The sequence below is a fragment of the Myxocyprinus asiaticus genome, chromosome 2 (genome assembly GCF_019703515.2).
Source record: "Myxocyprinus asiaticus isolate MX2 ecotype Aquarium Trade chromosome 2, UBuf_Myxa_2, whole genome shotgun sequence".
In the NCBI taxonomy this organism is placed as follows: Eukaryota; Metazoa; Chordata; class Actinopteri; order Cypriniformes; family Catostomidae; genus Myxocyprinus; species Myxocyprinus asiaticus.
In genome coordinates this window covers 42,018,142-42,036,114 of record NC_059345.1, presented here as the reverse complement: position 1 = coordinate 42,036,114, position 17,973 = coordinate 42,018,142, and the positions used below count along the sequence as shown (strand labels likewise).

At 40.4% G+C, this 17,973-nt stretch overlaps 1 protein-coding gene across 5 annotated transcripts in view; it reads left to right on the top strand.

The window, feature by feature from the left end:
* LOC127451583 (RNA-binding protein 33-like) overlaps window positions 1-17,973 on the top strand; it is an 88,401-nt gene that overhangs the window by 13,369 nt on the left and 57,059 nt on the right. For 4 of the 5 annotated variants that reach the window (XM_051716386.1, XM_051716368.1, XM_051716395.1 and 1 more), the window contains exons 6-10: window positions 1,788-1,907; window positions 5,746-5,926; window positions 6,181-6,467; window positions 10,611-10,935; window positions 11,414-11,469. In XM_051716386.1, the coding sequence (XP_051572346.1) occupies window positions 1,788-1,907; window positions 5,746-5,926; window positions 6,181-6,467; window positions 10,611-10,935; window positions 11,414-11,469 (969 nt within the window). The remainder of the gene's footprint in view (window positions 1-1,787; window positions 1,908-5,745; window positions 5,927-6,180; window positions 6,468-10,610; window positions 10,936-11,413; window positions 11,470-17,973) is intronic. The other variant, XM_051716377.1, reaches the window with a different exon arrangement.

Below are 17,973 nucleotides of genomic sequence, written 5' to 3'. Positions count from 1 at the left end.
TGTCAACTGGGCTGTGAAACTAAATTCAAATTTTTACCTTTAAATATTACCAAAATGTGAATAAAATTAGAATTTTAGATTTTTAAATTGATGTTGTTTCTTTAGTCCAAAAGAGGGCACAATGAATACAAAGAAGTCAAACACCACCGTGTTCTATTATTGCAAAGAACATTCCTGGCTGTTAAAAAAAAGTGCATTCCATTTTAAACTAAAGTGCATAAAATAATTTCAAAACTAATAATAAAAAGATTTACCCAGTTCATATTCTCAAATGTTAAGTAAAAAGTAAACTGAGGGGAAAAAAAGCTCTATGTTAGCATGGTGTTGCACTGGTGCCACAGTACTACCCCAGACTCAGGCTTCCTAATAATGGCGATACCAGTGTTTTTCATTACATTACAACAGTGATATTTCGCTGAACTTGGTGGAGAAGCGGCTCAGACTCTGAGCCCAGGGGCTGTTCAAACAGATGGAGCACAACAATCTCGAGACACATTTCCAAATTGAACTCCTTCCAGACCAATCGATTTATAGCCCATTGCTTAATCTTAGAAACGCTGATGAGAAAGCAAGACGCAACGGCCAAATACTTCCACCTAAGGGGCTGTTCACACCGAATGCGATTGCTGTCCAATGCTTTTGCATCCATCCACACAGTTTTCCAATTGTTTTTCTATTTAAACGTGCTACACGGACATCTTGAACGTTTCGCCTCATTTTGTAGTTTATTCAGTGTCTCGCGCATTAGTGCTGTGTTTTTTAGATGTAGTGTCAAGTTAAAAAGAACTTTAACCGAAACACGTCTCGAAAAATCAGCGTTCAGTTAAACTTTGTTTAAAATTTGTTGCGCTACATCTAGTCTTTTTAAGCACAAGAATGCAATTAGTCGGAAGTCATCATCAGTGATTGGCATATATCCAAAATTGGAATGCACAGTTTTAGCATTCAAATGTGTATTTTTATCTTAAATTCAACTAATATTCGAATTTCAAATTTTAATTTCACAGCCTTAGTGGATAGTGGGGGGACGCAAACAGGATTTGAGGCGTACTATTGCAGTAGAATGGTCACAGGACCTGTAAGCTATAGCTAGGGGACTCAGGGGGGCACATGGGGTTCAGCAAGGTAGTCAGTAGAAGCAGTCTGTCTCTCCGGATGCTTTTGTGCATTCTGTGCACGAGTGTGTGTGTGAAAATTTGCTCAAAGTCAGATGATGATATTTTCCCTGTCACTGAGCTATGTGTGCACCTCAGCTTTCTTTGTGTCTGTTTGTGTGTATAAGGACGACACAGTCAATGATATTTTCACCACCACTGAGCCGTGTGCATGTTTATCTCCCCTTCTCTGTGTATCATGTCAAACATTTACATCTCATTGAATTTCAAATATCAGCAGGAATGGTAATAGGGCATAGTAATGAGACTGGGCTCCCACTATTATGCTAATTTAGGAAGAGTCCCCTTCAGCACCCACCCTCCACAACATCAGATCGCTACACTGGGCCTTTCTGGATTCTCCCTCAGATATGGCATTAACATTCTTTTTATTCAGAAGTGATTTTCCTTCAATCTAATACTTTATCTTCATCATCAGTGTCTCTTTTTGTGTTGAACAGGCTGTGGTAGTACTGACCTAGTATACACACCCCACAACAGGTGTTTTAATAGATATTCAAGATCAGCTTTACCCTGATGTTCAGAGCCAGCATGAATTTCCATTGAAGCAGCTTGATTTTAATGTTAATTTGAGATGCTTTTAGGGAGTAAAGATTTGATTGTTCTTCGCAGGTGGATGACTATCTGGCTGACTATAGTGAAGTGCAGCAGGAAGAACAGACTGACCAACATGAAGTTGCTGAGGAACATGAGGAAACTGAGGATAGCTCTCAGGTCACAGAATTAGAAGAGGTAAAAGAAGGCTACCTCAATGGATGGGTATAACATAGGGGTTGCACGACTACTGATTTTTATAGTCAACTAGTCGAGCCCATTAGTCGAGTTGAATTCGACTAGTCGGACGTCATTTCACCCCCAAACCACCACACACCTGAACACAACCCCCCCACACACAGAAATCCCAATCCCCTACCCATATAAGCCTACTGTACACAATAGATAGATCTACGTTCGCTACAGTGTAATGGTTTTTAGCTAATTATTAGTGGTCGCCGAGGCCGATAAATCGGCCGATATTCTGACTTTTTTTAATTATTGGCCGATACATTTTCCTGTTTGGCAGATTTGTTTTTTCTTGAGGGCGCCGAAGATGTAAACTACCAGTCATGGTTCATTTTGTTGTTACTTACTATAGTAACAGACCGGTGTGCAACACAGTGTCAATAAAACGGTCTGCATATCAGAGCCGCGGCAGATGCGTTTGAGCTCATAATGTTAAAGTGCTCGCTTTTCATTCTCCTTCTCTCTCCTCAATAGTTCCCTGTAACTGACTGTCTTGTCTAATGATAAAAAGGCAAATATCAATAAAACTAACATCATATACCATCAGCAAATATGCACATATCTCGTTTAAACAGATGTAATAAACCAACCTCACACAACTTGAGCAGATCCAGCGTCCTGTGGAGCGCTCATTTATTTACCTCTAAATCACGTATTCTAACAGTCTCTCCTCTGCAGTTCCCTGTAACTTTTAACTGTCTTTTCTAATGATAAAAAAGGCAAATATCAATAAAACTAATATCATATAGCATCTGCAAATATGCACACATCTTGTTTAAACATATGTACAGTAATAAACAAACCTCACAAAACTTGAGCAGATCCAGCATCCTATGGAACGCTCATAAATCTTCCTCTGAAGCACGTATTCTAACAGTCTCTCCTCAACAGATCCCTGTAACTTTTCTAATGATAAAAGGAAAATATCAATAAAACTTCTATTATATACCATTTGCAAATATGCAGATATCTTGTTTAAACAGATGTAATTCATGAACCTCACGAAAATCCAGTGTTTTCTTCCCGTCAAGTGCTCATCTAATATCTTCCTCTGAATCGTGTATTCTATCAGCCAGAATCAAAACTTCAGGATAAGGATCAAAAGTTCCTCTGATTCACAAATCATGACGACAATCCAAGCAGGCGATCCAGGCTGTTTAAACAGTCAGGAGATTGAGGCTCGCGCTGGATCTGCATGAGCGTGTGAATGCAACCTAAGTCTAGCAAGTCAGTCAACTGTTGGCCATGTTTGGAACGCTCTCGGGAGGCTATTTCCAGTCATAATAGTGCAGCTCCTATTTACTTGAATGGGGAACGACCAAAATCTCCAAAACGGTTTGTCAAGATTATGATCAAATAACATATTTCAAATCAGCAGTAAAATCTGACAACACTGGTATCATAAATGGTGCTTTTCCTCAGGTTATGCTAAAAAATGCAATTTTCCCAGCTTTTGTAGCTAATGCGCATGTGCTTCTCAAGTTGTTTGACAGGTGATGTCTGTATCTAAAAGGTGATTGGCTCTTTTACCTGTAAGGCAGGACTTCCTATCTACATCCGTTGACCACTGGCTGCAGTTGGGTTTTCTAATTTCTCCCATTCATTTTAATAGAAGTGGCCCGTCTCTGGTGTAACTTCAAAGTAAAAGCACCTCATGTGTGCTATAAGTAAATGTCTTTTTCACTATGCACTGTATGTACAATTGGTTTGATTATTTTTTGAGTGAATGCGATTGCTATGTGGACATGCCATCCATGGTTGCTGGACTACTGTTATTTCCTTCTTCCTAATATATTAACAATTTCTTCATGTGCAAATAAATTACTTAAATTTGATGACTTTGATGCATTTGGCTGTACCTGGGATCCTTTAGGTTGCCATGGAAACACGCATAGTATTTTGACACCTGAGGGGAAAGTAATGAGAAAAATGTATTTGACATATTTGCACTACCACTGTTTTGTGATGCTCTTACTGCAGTCAACGGCAAGCGCACACACTGACATTGCGCACAGATGAAGACAGTCCGTGCAAACTGTGCTGATGAAGAAATTTGCGTTATGCTTAGGACTGGGCGATATATTGAATATTCATGATATTATTGGGATGATTTTGCTAACGATATAACATTTAAGCAATATCATGAATATCGTGATGGTTGTAGTGTGCTTTTTATTTGGCCACTACGTTTCCAACAGAGTGTGTCACTAGGCAAATTTCACGATCTCTCAGAGCTGCGCAATTGATCAGAATAACACAGAAATCTCAGTGTTATGTGATTATTTAACCGTAAAAGGTTGCGATTCAGTGCAATAAATATATGGGTTGTGGGAACAGGTGGTGCATTGTTCTGTGTTCACGAGTGGAGCTCATGACAGTGTTTTTAGCACTCTCTGAGCGGTTTGCGTGCATTGTGAAAGCAAAACACTGCAGGTTCACACAATTCCAAACTTTTGTAACAGCTACAAGTTATACAAATCTAAAAATGGGACACGGTATCACAGAAAAGGAGGTTACCGCGTTCCATCAGATTTGTAATGTGCAACATTTCAGTGTTCCACCAAAATAAAAGCTCCAGGTGAAGTCAATACGACAAAAATTCTTTCTCATGTTCATTTCGTGAAAAACTGTTGAAAACATGCCTTCATTACATAACATTTTCAGTGTACTTGACTATAATAGCTGTTTGGTTGAAATTGTTTTTTTTTATAAAAAAAACAAACAACACTTTTAATGCCATTTTAGAAGAAATACAGAATTATCAAGATATATATTAAATATCGTCAATAAATGGAAAATATCGAGATACAATTTTTGCCCTAGTCCTATATAAATCTTAGCCCTAGTCCTGCATACTGTGTGCGTTCCAATCAGTAATGTGGACAACCAAAGCATGCTTTGGCCTTTGGTTTTCTTGTCGCTAAAAAATAACACTGCAAGGGAGAGTGCTCATTGCATCATCATTAACAAGATGAACGATCTGTCATTTTCTCCCCTTTTTCTCCCCAATTTGGAATGCCCAATTCCCAATGCACTCTAGATCCTCGTGGTGGCATGGTGACTCGCCTCAATCTGGGTGGCGTAGGACGAATTTCAGTTGCCTCTACGTCTGAGACCGTCAACCCGTGCATCTTATCACGTGGCTTGTTGAGTGTGTTACCGTGGAGACATAGGGCATGTGGAGGCTTCACGCTATTCTCCGCGGTATCCACATACAACTCACCATGCGCCCCACCGGGAGCGAACCACATTATGGTGACCACAAGGAGGTTACCCCATGTGACTCTACCCTCCCTAGCAACCGGGCCAATTTGGTTGCTTAGGAGACCTGGCTGGAGTCACTCAGCACACCCTGGATTCGAACTCGTGACTCCAGGGGTGGTAGTCAGCGTCTTTACTCGCTGAGCTACCCAGGCCCCATCTTTTACAGACCAAAAACTTAACTTCTCTGCCTGCACTAGAGGACATTAGCTCGCAAGAGACAAATGACATGCGCTCCACTGGCAGCCTTCAATGCAATTGGTAGCCGCTATCAAAAGTCGCTCCTCATTTATATTAAGTTAAACTTTTATCAGCTTTCGAAAGTCCCTGGACACAACAACATTTAGTCACCAATGGATGCTGTCGCTTATGTCGCAGAAGTGGCCAGCTCTCATTAAAATTGAATGAGATTATGTTGCTTTGTTGCGGCATGTGTGAACGAGACTTTAGTCCTGGTTCTCAGTTTTTGGACACAGTGTTGCTTTTAACTGTCAGTTGGATGATTTATCTGTCCCATGTACTTCAGGCAGAGAATGACCCTGAAGCTGAGCCTGACCAGGACATGGATGTGAAAGAGGAGTCTGATGAGGAAGAGGAAGATGTTGAAGAATCGGGCCGTCTGCGATTTAAGACCGAGCGTACAGATGCCACTGTGGTCAGGCTGTCGGATGCCACCAGTAAAAGAAGGAACATCCCAGAGACATTAGGTTAGACCTGATCAACTAAAATCTTCTCTGACTGTTATGAGTGTAAAATCTGATAAGGTCTTACTTTGAATCACTTGTCCTTTTGAGCATGACAAAAAAATTGCATTGATCCCCCACAAGACCTTTTACTGAAAGATGATTTAGATAATGCTGCTTTTAAACATTATTGGCATGAGATATGGCATCTCATTTGTCCATATCAAACAAATAACACCATGTGTGTAATCTCTATCTTTTTTTGTTTTTCCTTTCAGAGCTCTCTGAGGAAGCTAAAGCAGACCTGCAACAGTTTGAAGAAAAAGAACGTCAGAGGAAGCAGGGCTGTTTTGGAGGGCGAGGGAGAGGCGGGCCACGGACAAATGGAGGGAGAGGAGGATTGGCTGGTAGAGGATGGGTGAGGGGAAGAGGAGGAAGAGGAGGCGGTGGAAGATGCGAATTCCCTCCGTTTGGAATGGGGAATTTACGTGGAGATGGAGTCGGAGGGCGGGGGAGAATAAATGAGCAAAGGCCTCCACTGATGCAAATGAACTTGGGGATGCAGGTAAGAGACTGAACGATCTCTGTAATGACACAATACGAATGCCCCCAACCTGTTCTTTGAGGTGAAGCGAGTAATTTTTTCGATGTTAAAATATTTTCTCTCTATAACTTTATATAAAAGTTTAATTGTGTAGCGACAGCTACAAATACATTTCCAGATAAGTGTAAACACGGTCTCTTTGGTGCTTTTAATACAAATCTTTGTTCAACTTAACCAACTGCCTAAGCCAATGCCTTTTGGTGCAGAAAGTGTGCAATTTCTGTGCCACTAGCATCACCAAATTGAATTGCAAAAATAATCACTGTTTTATACAGATTCCAGCAGATACTCTGTCCTCCATTGGTTGTATAAACAGATAAACCTGCTGCACACCATTGGCTGAGCCGATGTTACTGTGTTGGGCTGGGTGGGCCACTCAAACAGCTTTATTAATTCATTTAGCGCCTCAGTGTTATGCTATTAGGTGAAAACAACTTAGAAATGGTGTACTTGACATGTTAGGCTGGGAAATGAGGAAGATTGGAATATTGCACTCATCAGCGTTAAGGACCACTGAGTCCTGAGGTAAGAGTCTTAAATTGGGATCAGATTTGTCCCAGCTTTACAGATTTCTTACCCACTAGTATTTCACAGATTTTAAAAGATTGATTTTATAAAGTTTTACATATGTCAAGTTTAGGGTTCAAGGGTCAATGGCCAGAAGTCAATAGGGCCTGTGTTAAAGCTGCAGTGTGTAAGTTCTGCATCACTAGCAACATCAAACAGGGTTGTCAAACAGGTTCCCAAACACTCCCCTTTTCTGCCAACACACTACTCTGAGACACAGGATGCATTTGTGAGTTCTGTCTGTGCTGTTATTTAATTGTTGGTCTATATACACATGAGCCAGGCACACTGTGAGCAGTGAATTTTAAGACACTGTGTTTAAAGTAAAAGTAGTCCAACTTTGAAAAATATGGCTTGAGACCCCTACATTCTGTTCATTCTGATTTTTGCAGTGTTGTGCATTTTGCTGCAGCATATGGTGTAATATTCAAAAAGAAAAAGTGAGGTAAAAGGGGCTCTTATAAAATAGTGGTTATCAGTATAAGTCTCAAATTTCCTGATCAGTGCACCCCACTTTTAAACAATAACATTCTTCAAAACAGTTTTTTAAGACATTGGTCAGGCAGTACTCTTGTGGTGATTGAATGGTACCAAAGTCTTTCTAGCAAGTCAGTCCACTGGCGGCCATCTTTGGAACACTCTCGGGCAGCTATTTCTCTATGTATACAAGCGGCATACAAGTGCAGCTCCTATCTACAAAATGGTTGGTCAAGATTACGATCAAAGAACACATTTCAAATCGGCAGTAAAATCTGACAACACTGGTATCATAAATTGTGCTGTTTTACCTCAGATTATGTAAAAAAAAAAAAAAAAAAAGGCAATTTTCCCAGCTTGTATACAGTTGTTCTCAAAAGTTTGCATACCCTTCGAGAATTGGTAATATATGTACCATTTTTAAAGAAAACATGAGTGAGCAGGCAAAACACATTTCTTTTATTTCTTATGGGATTCATATTCAACTGTAGGTTATAACAGAATGGCACAATCATAAAACAAAACATGGCAACAAAGAAAAAAATGAAATGACCCCTGTTCAAAAGTCTGCATACCCTTAGTTCTTAATACTGTGTATTGCCCCCTTTAGCATCAATGACAGCATGCAGTCTTTTGTAATAGTTGTCTATGAGGCCCCAAATTCTTGCTGGTGGTATAGCTGCCCATTCGTGTTGGCAAAATGCCTCCAGGTAATGCAAAGTCTTTGGTCGTCTTGCATGAACCGTACATTTGAGATCTCCCCAGAGTGACTAGATGATATTAAGGTCAGGAGACTGTGATGGCCACTTTTTCTGCTGTAACTACTGGAGTGTCAACTTGGACTTGTGCTTAGGGTCATTGTCGTGCTGGAATGTCCAAGAGCGTCCCATGCGCAGCTTTCGTGCAGAAGAATGCAAATTGTCTGCCAGTATTTTCAGATAACATGCTGCATTCATCTTGCCATCAATTTTCACAAGGTTCCCCGTGCCTTTAGAGCTCACACACCCCCAAAACATCAGTGAGCCACCACCATGCTTCACAGTGGGGATGGTATTCTTTTCACTATAGGCCTTGTTGACCCCTCTCCAAACATAGTGCTTATGGTTGTGACCATAAAGCTCTATTTTGGTCTCGTCACTCCAAATTACAGTGTGCCAGAAGCTGTGAGGCGTGTCAAAGCGTTGTCGGGCATATTGTAACTGGGCTTTTTTGTGGCATTGGTGCAGTAAAGGCTTCTTTCTGGCAACTCGACCATGCAGCTCATTTTTGTTCAAGTAACATCATATTCTGCTCCTTGAAACAACCACACCATCTTTTTCCAGAGCAGCCTGTATTTCTCCTGAGGTTACCTGTGGGTTTTTCTTTGTATCCCGAACAGTTCTTCTGGCAGTTGTGGCTGAAATCTTTCTTGGTCTACCTGACCTTGGCTTGGTATCAAGAGATCCCCGAATTTTCCACTTCTTAATAAGTGGTTGAACAGTACTGACTGGCATTTTCAAGGCTTTGGATATCTTTTTATATCCTTTTCCATCTTTATAAAGTTCCATTACCTTGTTACGCAGGTCTTTTGACAGTTCTTTTCTGCTCCCCATGACTCAGTATCTAGCCTGCTCAGTGCATCCACGTGAGAGCTAACAAACTCATTGACTATTTATACACAGACACTAATTGCAATATAAAAAGCCACAGGTGTGGGAAATTAACCTTTAATTGCCATTTAAACCTGTGTGTGTCACCTTGTGTGTCAGTAACAAGGCCAAACATTCAAGGGTATGTAGACTTTTTTGATCAGGGCCATTTGGGTGATTTCTGTTATCATTATGATTTAAAAAGGAGCCAAACAACTATGTGATGATAAATGGCGTCATATGATCACAATCCTTAAAAGACAGTTTTTTTTTTTTTGCATGATCAGTCATATTTGCCAACATTTCACAATTTCTGCCAGGGTATGCACACTTTTGAGCAAAACTGTATCTAATGCGCATGTGCGTTCCCGAGTTGATTGACAGACAATGACTGTATTTAAAAGGTGATTGGCTCTTTTACCTGTAAGGCAGGACTTCCTTTCTACAACCGTTGACCAATGGATGTTCTAATTTCTCCCATTCATTTTAATAGAAGTGGCTTGTCTCTGCTAAATAGTCTCTGATCGTACCTTTTGAAATTGTTAAAGAGTTTTTAGCAGTAGTTTTAGATGATTGTGAATGGACTTGTGTCTTGTTAGATTGTCTCACTGTTGTTGAGTGGAGTCAGTTTGTATTTGAGAAAAAGTCAATTATCACCGTTGTCACTCCCCCTCTTATCCATGTTGATATATGGATTAGGGCAAATAACTTGGCGGGAGTCCATTGAGGAAGCATTATACCAAATTAATTTTGTACTTTGCTGAAGGATTTAGCTTCCTGTGCTTATTTTATTATTAAATGTCTGTCGAGGGGTGTAATCCCTTTGCGCTTGAGCTGTTCGTTCGTTCTCGCTGCACCTTTTTCCTTTTTTGAAGCAAAATTTCTTTATGGGGAAGGCAAGCCTTTTCAGGCTTTTGACATAACCTGTCAATCCTCGACATTGATGTGTTCTTTTACTTTCAGGCAGCAGCATATAGGGCACTGCTGTAATGATTTAATTGAATTCCCCTGCACTGCTGTCAATGAGTTGTCATATGGATTACAAGTTGTCTTTATCTGATGATGCATTAATGAACATAATATCTGTCTTTCTATAAGAGAATGCAATATGCATCAGTGAGAAAAGTCTTTATTTGAAATGAAATGCTGTCCTTTTAGTCATTTGGGAAACAAAGTGATAATGTTTTTAGAGGGTACGTTATTTTGTATTCCTCTTGGCAACTCTTTATTTAATTTAGATTCAGTTCATCACATGGCTTTTATGATTGATTACTTAAGGGGTCGCCTTTAGTCCCAAGGTCACAACACAATAAGAACCCGGTAATAACTTTTTGGCTGAAAGAGCAAGTGAGAGAGCTTAAGAAATTGACTGATGGTCTATCCAAACCTTTCTGTTTCTCCTCTCTTTCTGCTTTCTCCTGTCTCAAACCAGCAGCTCAGAATGACTTCTCCACTCCAGCATCATCATCAGTCTCGTCTGCAAGACCAGAGAGGTGCTGGAGGTCCAGGGCTTTTTCCAGAACCGGGTGCCCCAATCTCTCAGCAGCCACTGCAGCTGTTGATGCCACACCTGGCCCACCGTTCACCTGGGCCTTCTCCCAGAGCACAACACGGCACGCACGGGCTGCGCATGTTGAGCTCACCGCCACGGCACGCACCCCCACACCCCAGCCAGCACCAGCAGCATCAACAGCACCACCCTAAGAACATTCACATCAACCCTCACTTCAGAGGACCCTCCTCCTCACCTGTGCAAGGTACAGCCCCAGAGACAAAATCGCCAATCTGTTTTTATATATAGTTTTATATAATGAGTGGAGGCGATAGAAAAAGTGTAAATGTATTTAACGTCAAAGTGTCTGTTTCCTGTCTGTTTTACACCTTCACACTTTTTGTGGTTGCTAACACTCATACATTTTCACTTGGAGCCTTTGAGAGTTTTTTCTGTGGCATGTCCCTCACTCTGTAGGCAGCACATCAGCACTAAACCAGCTTTCTAAAATGCACACATCTCTGGAGGTGCAATGATTCACAGTGAAATTACTTCTTTTGACTGTCAGTTATCTCATTAGTTGGGCCAGTCTGCTCGAGAGAGAAGCACACAGTTTAATCAGCAGAACAGCCCTCTCTCTGTGACCAGCTGTGACAAACCATGATCTAGACATGTGGCAAGAAGAGACTTTTATGGTGTCTGTCTGTCTAACTTGTCTTCTTTTTATTTCCATTTAATCTCAGTTTCCTCGATGCCTCCTGTGCAACCAAGGCCTAACATCACTCCACAGAGACTCCCGGTAAGGAACCTCACTTTTCTTTAAGTTAGAATTAAGTCATTTCACAAACATTACAAACAACGTCTAAAAATCACGACTTGTCCTGACTTTAGGATAATTGATTTTGCTGGCTTATATCCACTGAAAGCAGAATTTATCTTGCTGTGTGGATGGTGTGTCTCTAAAAACGTCCTCGTGTGGGGGAGAACTGAATGATTGAAATTGAAATGGAGACTGTGAAAACTCTGAACAAGATGTAAAATCTCTTTACTGTTTGGTAAAGATAAGCACTAGTAAGGATGTAGAGGAACCATCAGGCAGCTTTTCTTTGGCTAAAGTGATTACTGCTGAGGGGAAGACCATCTCATTCCCCCACACTCTGTCTCTGTCCCCTGCTCCTTTCCTTTTCCTCTTTCATATGATACTTCAGTCTTTTTCCTTTTACTGTTGGTGTAACACTGTTATAACCAGGTGTGATGCGACAGCCAGGGCGACTGTCTGCAATTTGTGAAACTGCTACATGACATGACACAATTACGACCAATCGAGATATTTAATGTTAAATGTAAAGTTAAGTGGATCAGAATTTTGTTCCAATGAGATCGGCTACCCAGCACGACACCGCAGAGAATCCAAGGGATTGACAAAATGTCCTTCGCTTAATGTGACGGCAGCTGGATGGGACAAAATCTAAGATTTACATAGAAGAGTTTGTAGTTATTATATCTTTATCGCCTTGCGTCACTTTAGGACATAAGGCCTGTTCACACCAAATACATCACAATTTTACGAGATGAACTTCTGACCGAAGGTCTAGTCACACCGAGTCCGTAAAAAAAATTAGGTGAAATATTATTTCACCACTGTTGCTATTCTACAAACATTTTTACTAGTCTCCTGCCTGTACCTTCAGCTGTTAGAGATTAATATATTGAATGCTGCTAAAGCATTTATTTACCTAATTTGGCATAACTGTTTCATTATGTCCTTTCCATGGTATTGATTCATTTTGAGTATATAATTTTTTGAGATGAGGAAAGAGCACTGTTGCATATTTATTTGCACATGTATTTTGCTACAAGTACAGGTGCATCTCAATAAATTAGAATGTCGTGGAAAAGCTCATTTATTTCAGTAATTCAACTCAAATTGTGAAACTCGTGTATTAAATAAATTCAATGCACACAGACTGAAGTAGTTTAAGTCTTTGGTTCTTTTAATTGTGATGATTTTGGCTCACATTTAACAAAAACCCACCAATTCACTATCTCAAAAAATTAGAATATGGTGACATGCCAATCAGATAATCAATTCAAAACACCTGCAAAGGTTTCCTGAGCCTTCAAAATGGTCTCTCAGTTTGGTTCACTAGGCTACACAATCATGGGGAAGACTGCTGATCTGACAGTTGTCCAGAAGACAATCATTGACACCCTTCACAAGGAGGGTAAGCCACAAACATTCAAGCTGGCTGTTCACAGAGTGCTGTATCCAAGCATGTTAACAGAAAGTTGAGTGGAAGGAAAAAGTGTGGAAGAAAAAGATGCACAACCAACCGAGAGAACCGCAGCCTTATGAGGATTGTCAAGCAAAATCGATTCAAGAATTTGGGTGAACTTCACAAGGAATGGACTGAGGCTGGGGTCAAGGCATCAAGAGCCACCACACACAGACGTGTCAAGGAATTTGGCTACAGTTGTCGTATTTCTCTTGTTAAGCCACTCCTGAACCACAGACAACGTCAGAGGCGTCTTACCTGGGCTAAGGAGAAGAAGAACTGGACTGTTGCCCAGTGGTCCAAAGTCCTCTTTTCGGATGAGAGCAAGTTTTGTATTTCATTTGGAAACCAAGGTCCTAGAGTCTGGAGGAAGGGTGGAGAAGCTCATAGCCCAAGTTGCTTGAAGTCCAGTGTTAAGTTTCCACAGTCTGTGATGATTTGGGGTGCAATGTCATCTGCTGGTGTTGGTCCATTGTGTTTTTTGAAAACCAAAGTCACTGCACCCGTTTACCAAGACATTTTGGAGCACTTCAGGCTTCCTTCTGCTGATCAGCTTTTTAAAGATGCTGATTTAATTTTCCAGCAGGATTTGGCACCTGCCCACACTGCCAAAAGCACCAAAAGTTGGTTAAATGACCATGGTGTTGGTGTGCTTGACTGGCCAGCAAACTCTCCAGACCTGAACCCCATAGAGAATCTATGGGGTATTGTCAAGAGGAAAATGAGAAACAAGAGACCAAAAAATGCAGATGAGCTGAAGGCCACTGTCAAAGAAACCTGGGCTTCCATACCACCTCAGCAGTGCCACAAACTGATCACCTCCATGCCATGCTGAACTGAGGCAGTAATTAAAGCAAAAGGAGCCCCTACCAAGTATTGAGTACATATACAGTAAATGAACATAGTTTCCAGAAGGCCAACAATTCACTAAAAATGTTTTTTTTTATTGGTCTTATGATGTATTCTAATTTTTTGAGATAGTGAATTGGTGGGTTTTTGTTAAATGTGAGCCAAAATCATCACAATTAAAAGAACCAAAGACTTAAAATACTTCAGTCTGTGTGCATTGAATTTATTTAATACACGAGTTTCACAATTTGAGTTGAATTACTGAAATAAATTAACTTCTCCATGACATTCTAATTTATTGAGATGCACCTGTATATTCCAAATGGACTCCTGAACAATATTCTCTTTTTATAATGTCTGGATTAATGCCTGGATGATATAACACAAGGCACAGTGAAATAAATACACGTGTATAATGTGTATTAAGAATAACATAAAACATGATGCATAATGTTGAAAATAATATAAAAAAAAAAAACACTGGCTCATGGTCTTTATTTAAATTATTGCAATACTTTGTTATATTACCCTTGCAATAAAAATAGCAGTGTGGTTCTGCAATTCGTTTGCCTATAGTAAAATATTGCATGTAACAAATCTTTTTTTGGGATATTGTACTATGAGCTTAAAGCGCAAAAGAATTGCCAAACCTTGCTGCTATTTTTAATGCTATGAGAACAGGAACCGTAATATACTTATTAAATTATTTTTACATCAAGACAAAAAGATAAGACTTTAAAAAAAAATACCGGGTTTATGTTTGTGGTACAAAAGGGTCAGTGGTGGTCAGGGTCAATTGATGTACTCAATTTCCATAAGTAAAAGTACAGATACCACACAAATGTATTACTTAAAGAGCCCATATTATGCTAATTTACAGGTTCATGATTTTATTTCGGGGGTCTACTAGAATAGGTTTACATGCTTTAATGTTAAAAAAACACTTCATTTTTCTCATACTGTACATTGCTGCTAAACCTATTTACATCCTCTGGCCCAAACGCTCTGATTTAGGTCCTGTTTCTTTAAAGCCCCCCCTTTCTGAAAAGCCCAGTCTGCTCTGATTGGTCAGCTGGCCTAGTCTGTTGTGATTGGTCAACCGCGTAGAGCGTGTGTCGGAAATGTAACGCCCCTCACCATAACTGAGTTTCAGGATTCCTTAACAGCGGTAAACACTATTGTACAGTGCATCCGGAAAGTATTCACAGCGCTTCACTTTTTCCACATTTTGTTATGTTACAGCCTTATTCCAAAATGGATTAAATTCATTATTTTCCTCAATTCTACAAACAACACCCCATAATGACAACATGAAAGAAGTTTGTTTGAAATCTTTGCGAATTTATTAAAAATAAAAAATGATATACATCACATGTACATAAGTATTCACAGCCTTTGCTCAATACTTTGTTGAAGCACCTTTGGCACCAATAACAGCCTCAAGTCTTTTTGAGTATGATGCTACAAGCTTGGCACACATATTTTTGGGCAGTTTCTCCCATTCTTCTTTGCAGGGCCTCTCACGCTCCATCAGGTTGGATGGGGAGTGTCGGTGCACAGCCATTTTCAGATCTCTCCAGAGATGTTCAATCGGGTTCAAGTCTGGGCTCTGGCTGGGCCACTCAGGGACATTCACAGAGTTGTGCCGTAGCCACTCCTTTGTTATCTTGGCTGTGTGCTTAGGGTCGTTGTCCTGTTGGAAGATGAACCTTCGCCCCAGTCTGAGGTCCAGAGCGCTCTGGAGCAGGTTTTCATCAAGGATGTCTCTGTACATTCCTGCATTCATCTTTCCCTCGATCCTGACTAGTCTCCCAGTTCCTGCCGCTGAAAAACATCCCCACAGCATGATGCTGCCACCACCATGCTTCACTGTAGGGATGGTATTGGCCAGGTGATGAGCGGTGCCTGGTTTCCTCCAGACATGACGCTTGCCATTCAGGCCAAAGAGTTAAATCTTTGTTTCTCATGGTCTGAGAGTCATTCAGGTGCCTTCTGGCAAACTCCAGGCGGGCTGTCGTGTGCCTTTTTACTGAGGAGAAACTTCCGTCTAGCCACTCTACCATACAGGCCTGATTGGTGGAGTGCTGCAGAGATGGTTGTTCTTCTGGAAGGTTCTCCTCTCTCCACAGAGAAATGCTGGAGCTCTGTCAGAGTGACCATCGGGTTCTTGGTCACCTCCCTGCTAAGGCCCTTCTCCCCCGATCGCTCAATTTGGCCGGGCGGCCAGCTCTAGGAAGAGTCCTGGTGGTTCCAAACTTCTTCCATTCACGGATGATGGAGGCCACTGTGCTCATTTGGACTTCAGTGCTGCAGAAATTTTTCTGTACCCTTCCCCAGATCTGTGCCTCGATACAATCCTGTCTCGGAGGTCTACAGACAATTCCTTGACTTCATGTCTTGGTTTGTGCTCTGACATGCACTGTTAACTGTGGGACCTTATATAGACAGGTATGTGCCTTTCCAAATCATGTCCAATCAACTGAATTTACCACAGGTGGACTCCAATCAAGTTGTAGAAACATCTCAAGGATGATCAGTGGAAACAGGATGCACCTGAGCTCAATTTTGAGTGTCATGGCAAAGGCTGTGAATACTTATGTAAATGTGATTTTTTTTTTTTTTTTTTTTTTTTTTTTTTTTATACATTTGCAAAGATTACAAACAAACTTCTTTCACGTTGTAATGAATGAATAATAATGAATGAAAAAATAATGAATTTAATCCATTTTGGAATAAGGCTGTAACATAACAAAATGTGGAAAAAGTGAAGCGCTGTGAATACTTTCCGGATGCACTGTAACTATGGTAACAATGGGGTCGGATAATGAAAGTTTGGAAGAACAAGCTGATCGACCTGAAGCACCTTCGCAAGCACGACTTAAGCAGGACGTTTCACAGATGGTAATTTTTAATTTTGTAGCTTTCTTACAAGTACACTGTTGATTATTGTGAACCTAACAAAGCTTCAAGTAAAAGATACATAGTGCATCTAAGTTAGTCATCTTTTGCTGGAATGGGTGTAGCCGAACTTTTTTCGGCCAAGCTATGAATGGAGAACAGTGGCTTACTCCAGGTTGGACATTACCGGGGGTATCAGAGAGTTAGTGCGCAAGTTAGCCGTGGACTACCGATAGCAGCCGTAACATTACAGCTTGTAATTATATAAGACTCTTGAGATCGACCATTTTGTTACACAGTTTTAGGTAAAAGCCGGCCCACAGCTGAATAGTAAACCCTTACCAACACTATAATATTAGCTAGCAGGTTAGCAGACAACACAAAACTCCGCATTTGAACTCTCGGTAGCAGATAAATCCACAAATAATCAAGCTTACAGGTTGTGATCCTGAAGTGCCAGATTGTCCCAACAAAGTGGGAACTGCACCATCTTTCAGGAGTAACCATCTTGAAAATCTGGCATTGGTTGTGGTTGTACTGCTGAGGAATAGTGGCACAAATAAATTTTATCCACTGATTCTTCAATTCGTCTGCCTTTGGAAGTCCAAACAAAGAGGTTTTGCTTTTGCAGTGAAGAAAACAGCGTCTTCTCAACATGTGGACAACACTAACCCAACTCATCCTGGCCTCTGATATAACTGCGTTTGTTTGAGGGCAGGCCAAAGTAGCCCTTAGGCGAGCATTTTGCAAATGTTACATAGTGACGTAGATACTTTACGGAAGAAATGGCTGGACTACAAACAGCCCGTTTCTTGTAGTTCTTGAGCAGTGTTGTCTGTGGGAGAGAATAACTCCCTTTTGTGTGGACTTTGGGCTTTGTAACGTTGCAGACCTTTTACATGCACAAACAGCTATATTACACACTGCAGGAAAGGTAAAATCCTAAAAAGCATAATAGGGCCTCTTTAAGTAAATGTAAAAGTCAGCCATTGCAATACTAAAGTTGAAGTAACATATACCTTGTTTTAAAAATACTTATGTATCAAAAAGTAAAAGTAAATACTGCAAATTCAAATACATTAATCTTTAAAAAATGTGACCCGTTCATGTTGTTATTTTTGAAACCTAATTATTTAGTCTCTTACATGTAATATTGAATACAATAAGTGATATTTCAGTGTAAGTAAAGCTTAGTCACTGGTGGATAAGTACAGGGCATTTTATTGAATGAATGAATGAGCATTACATTTATATAGCACTTTTCTGATACTACACCCAAA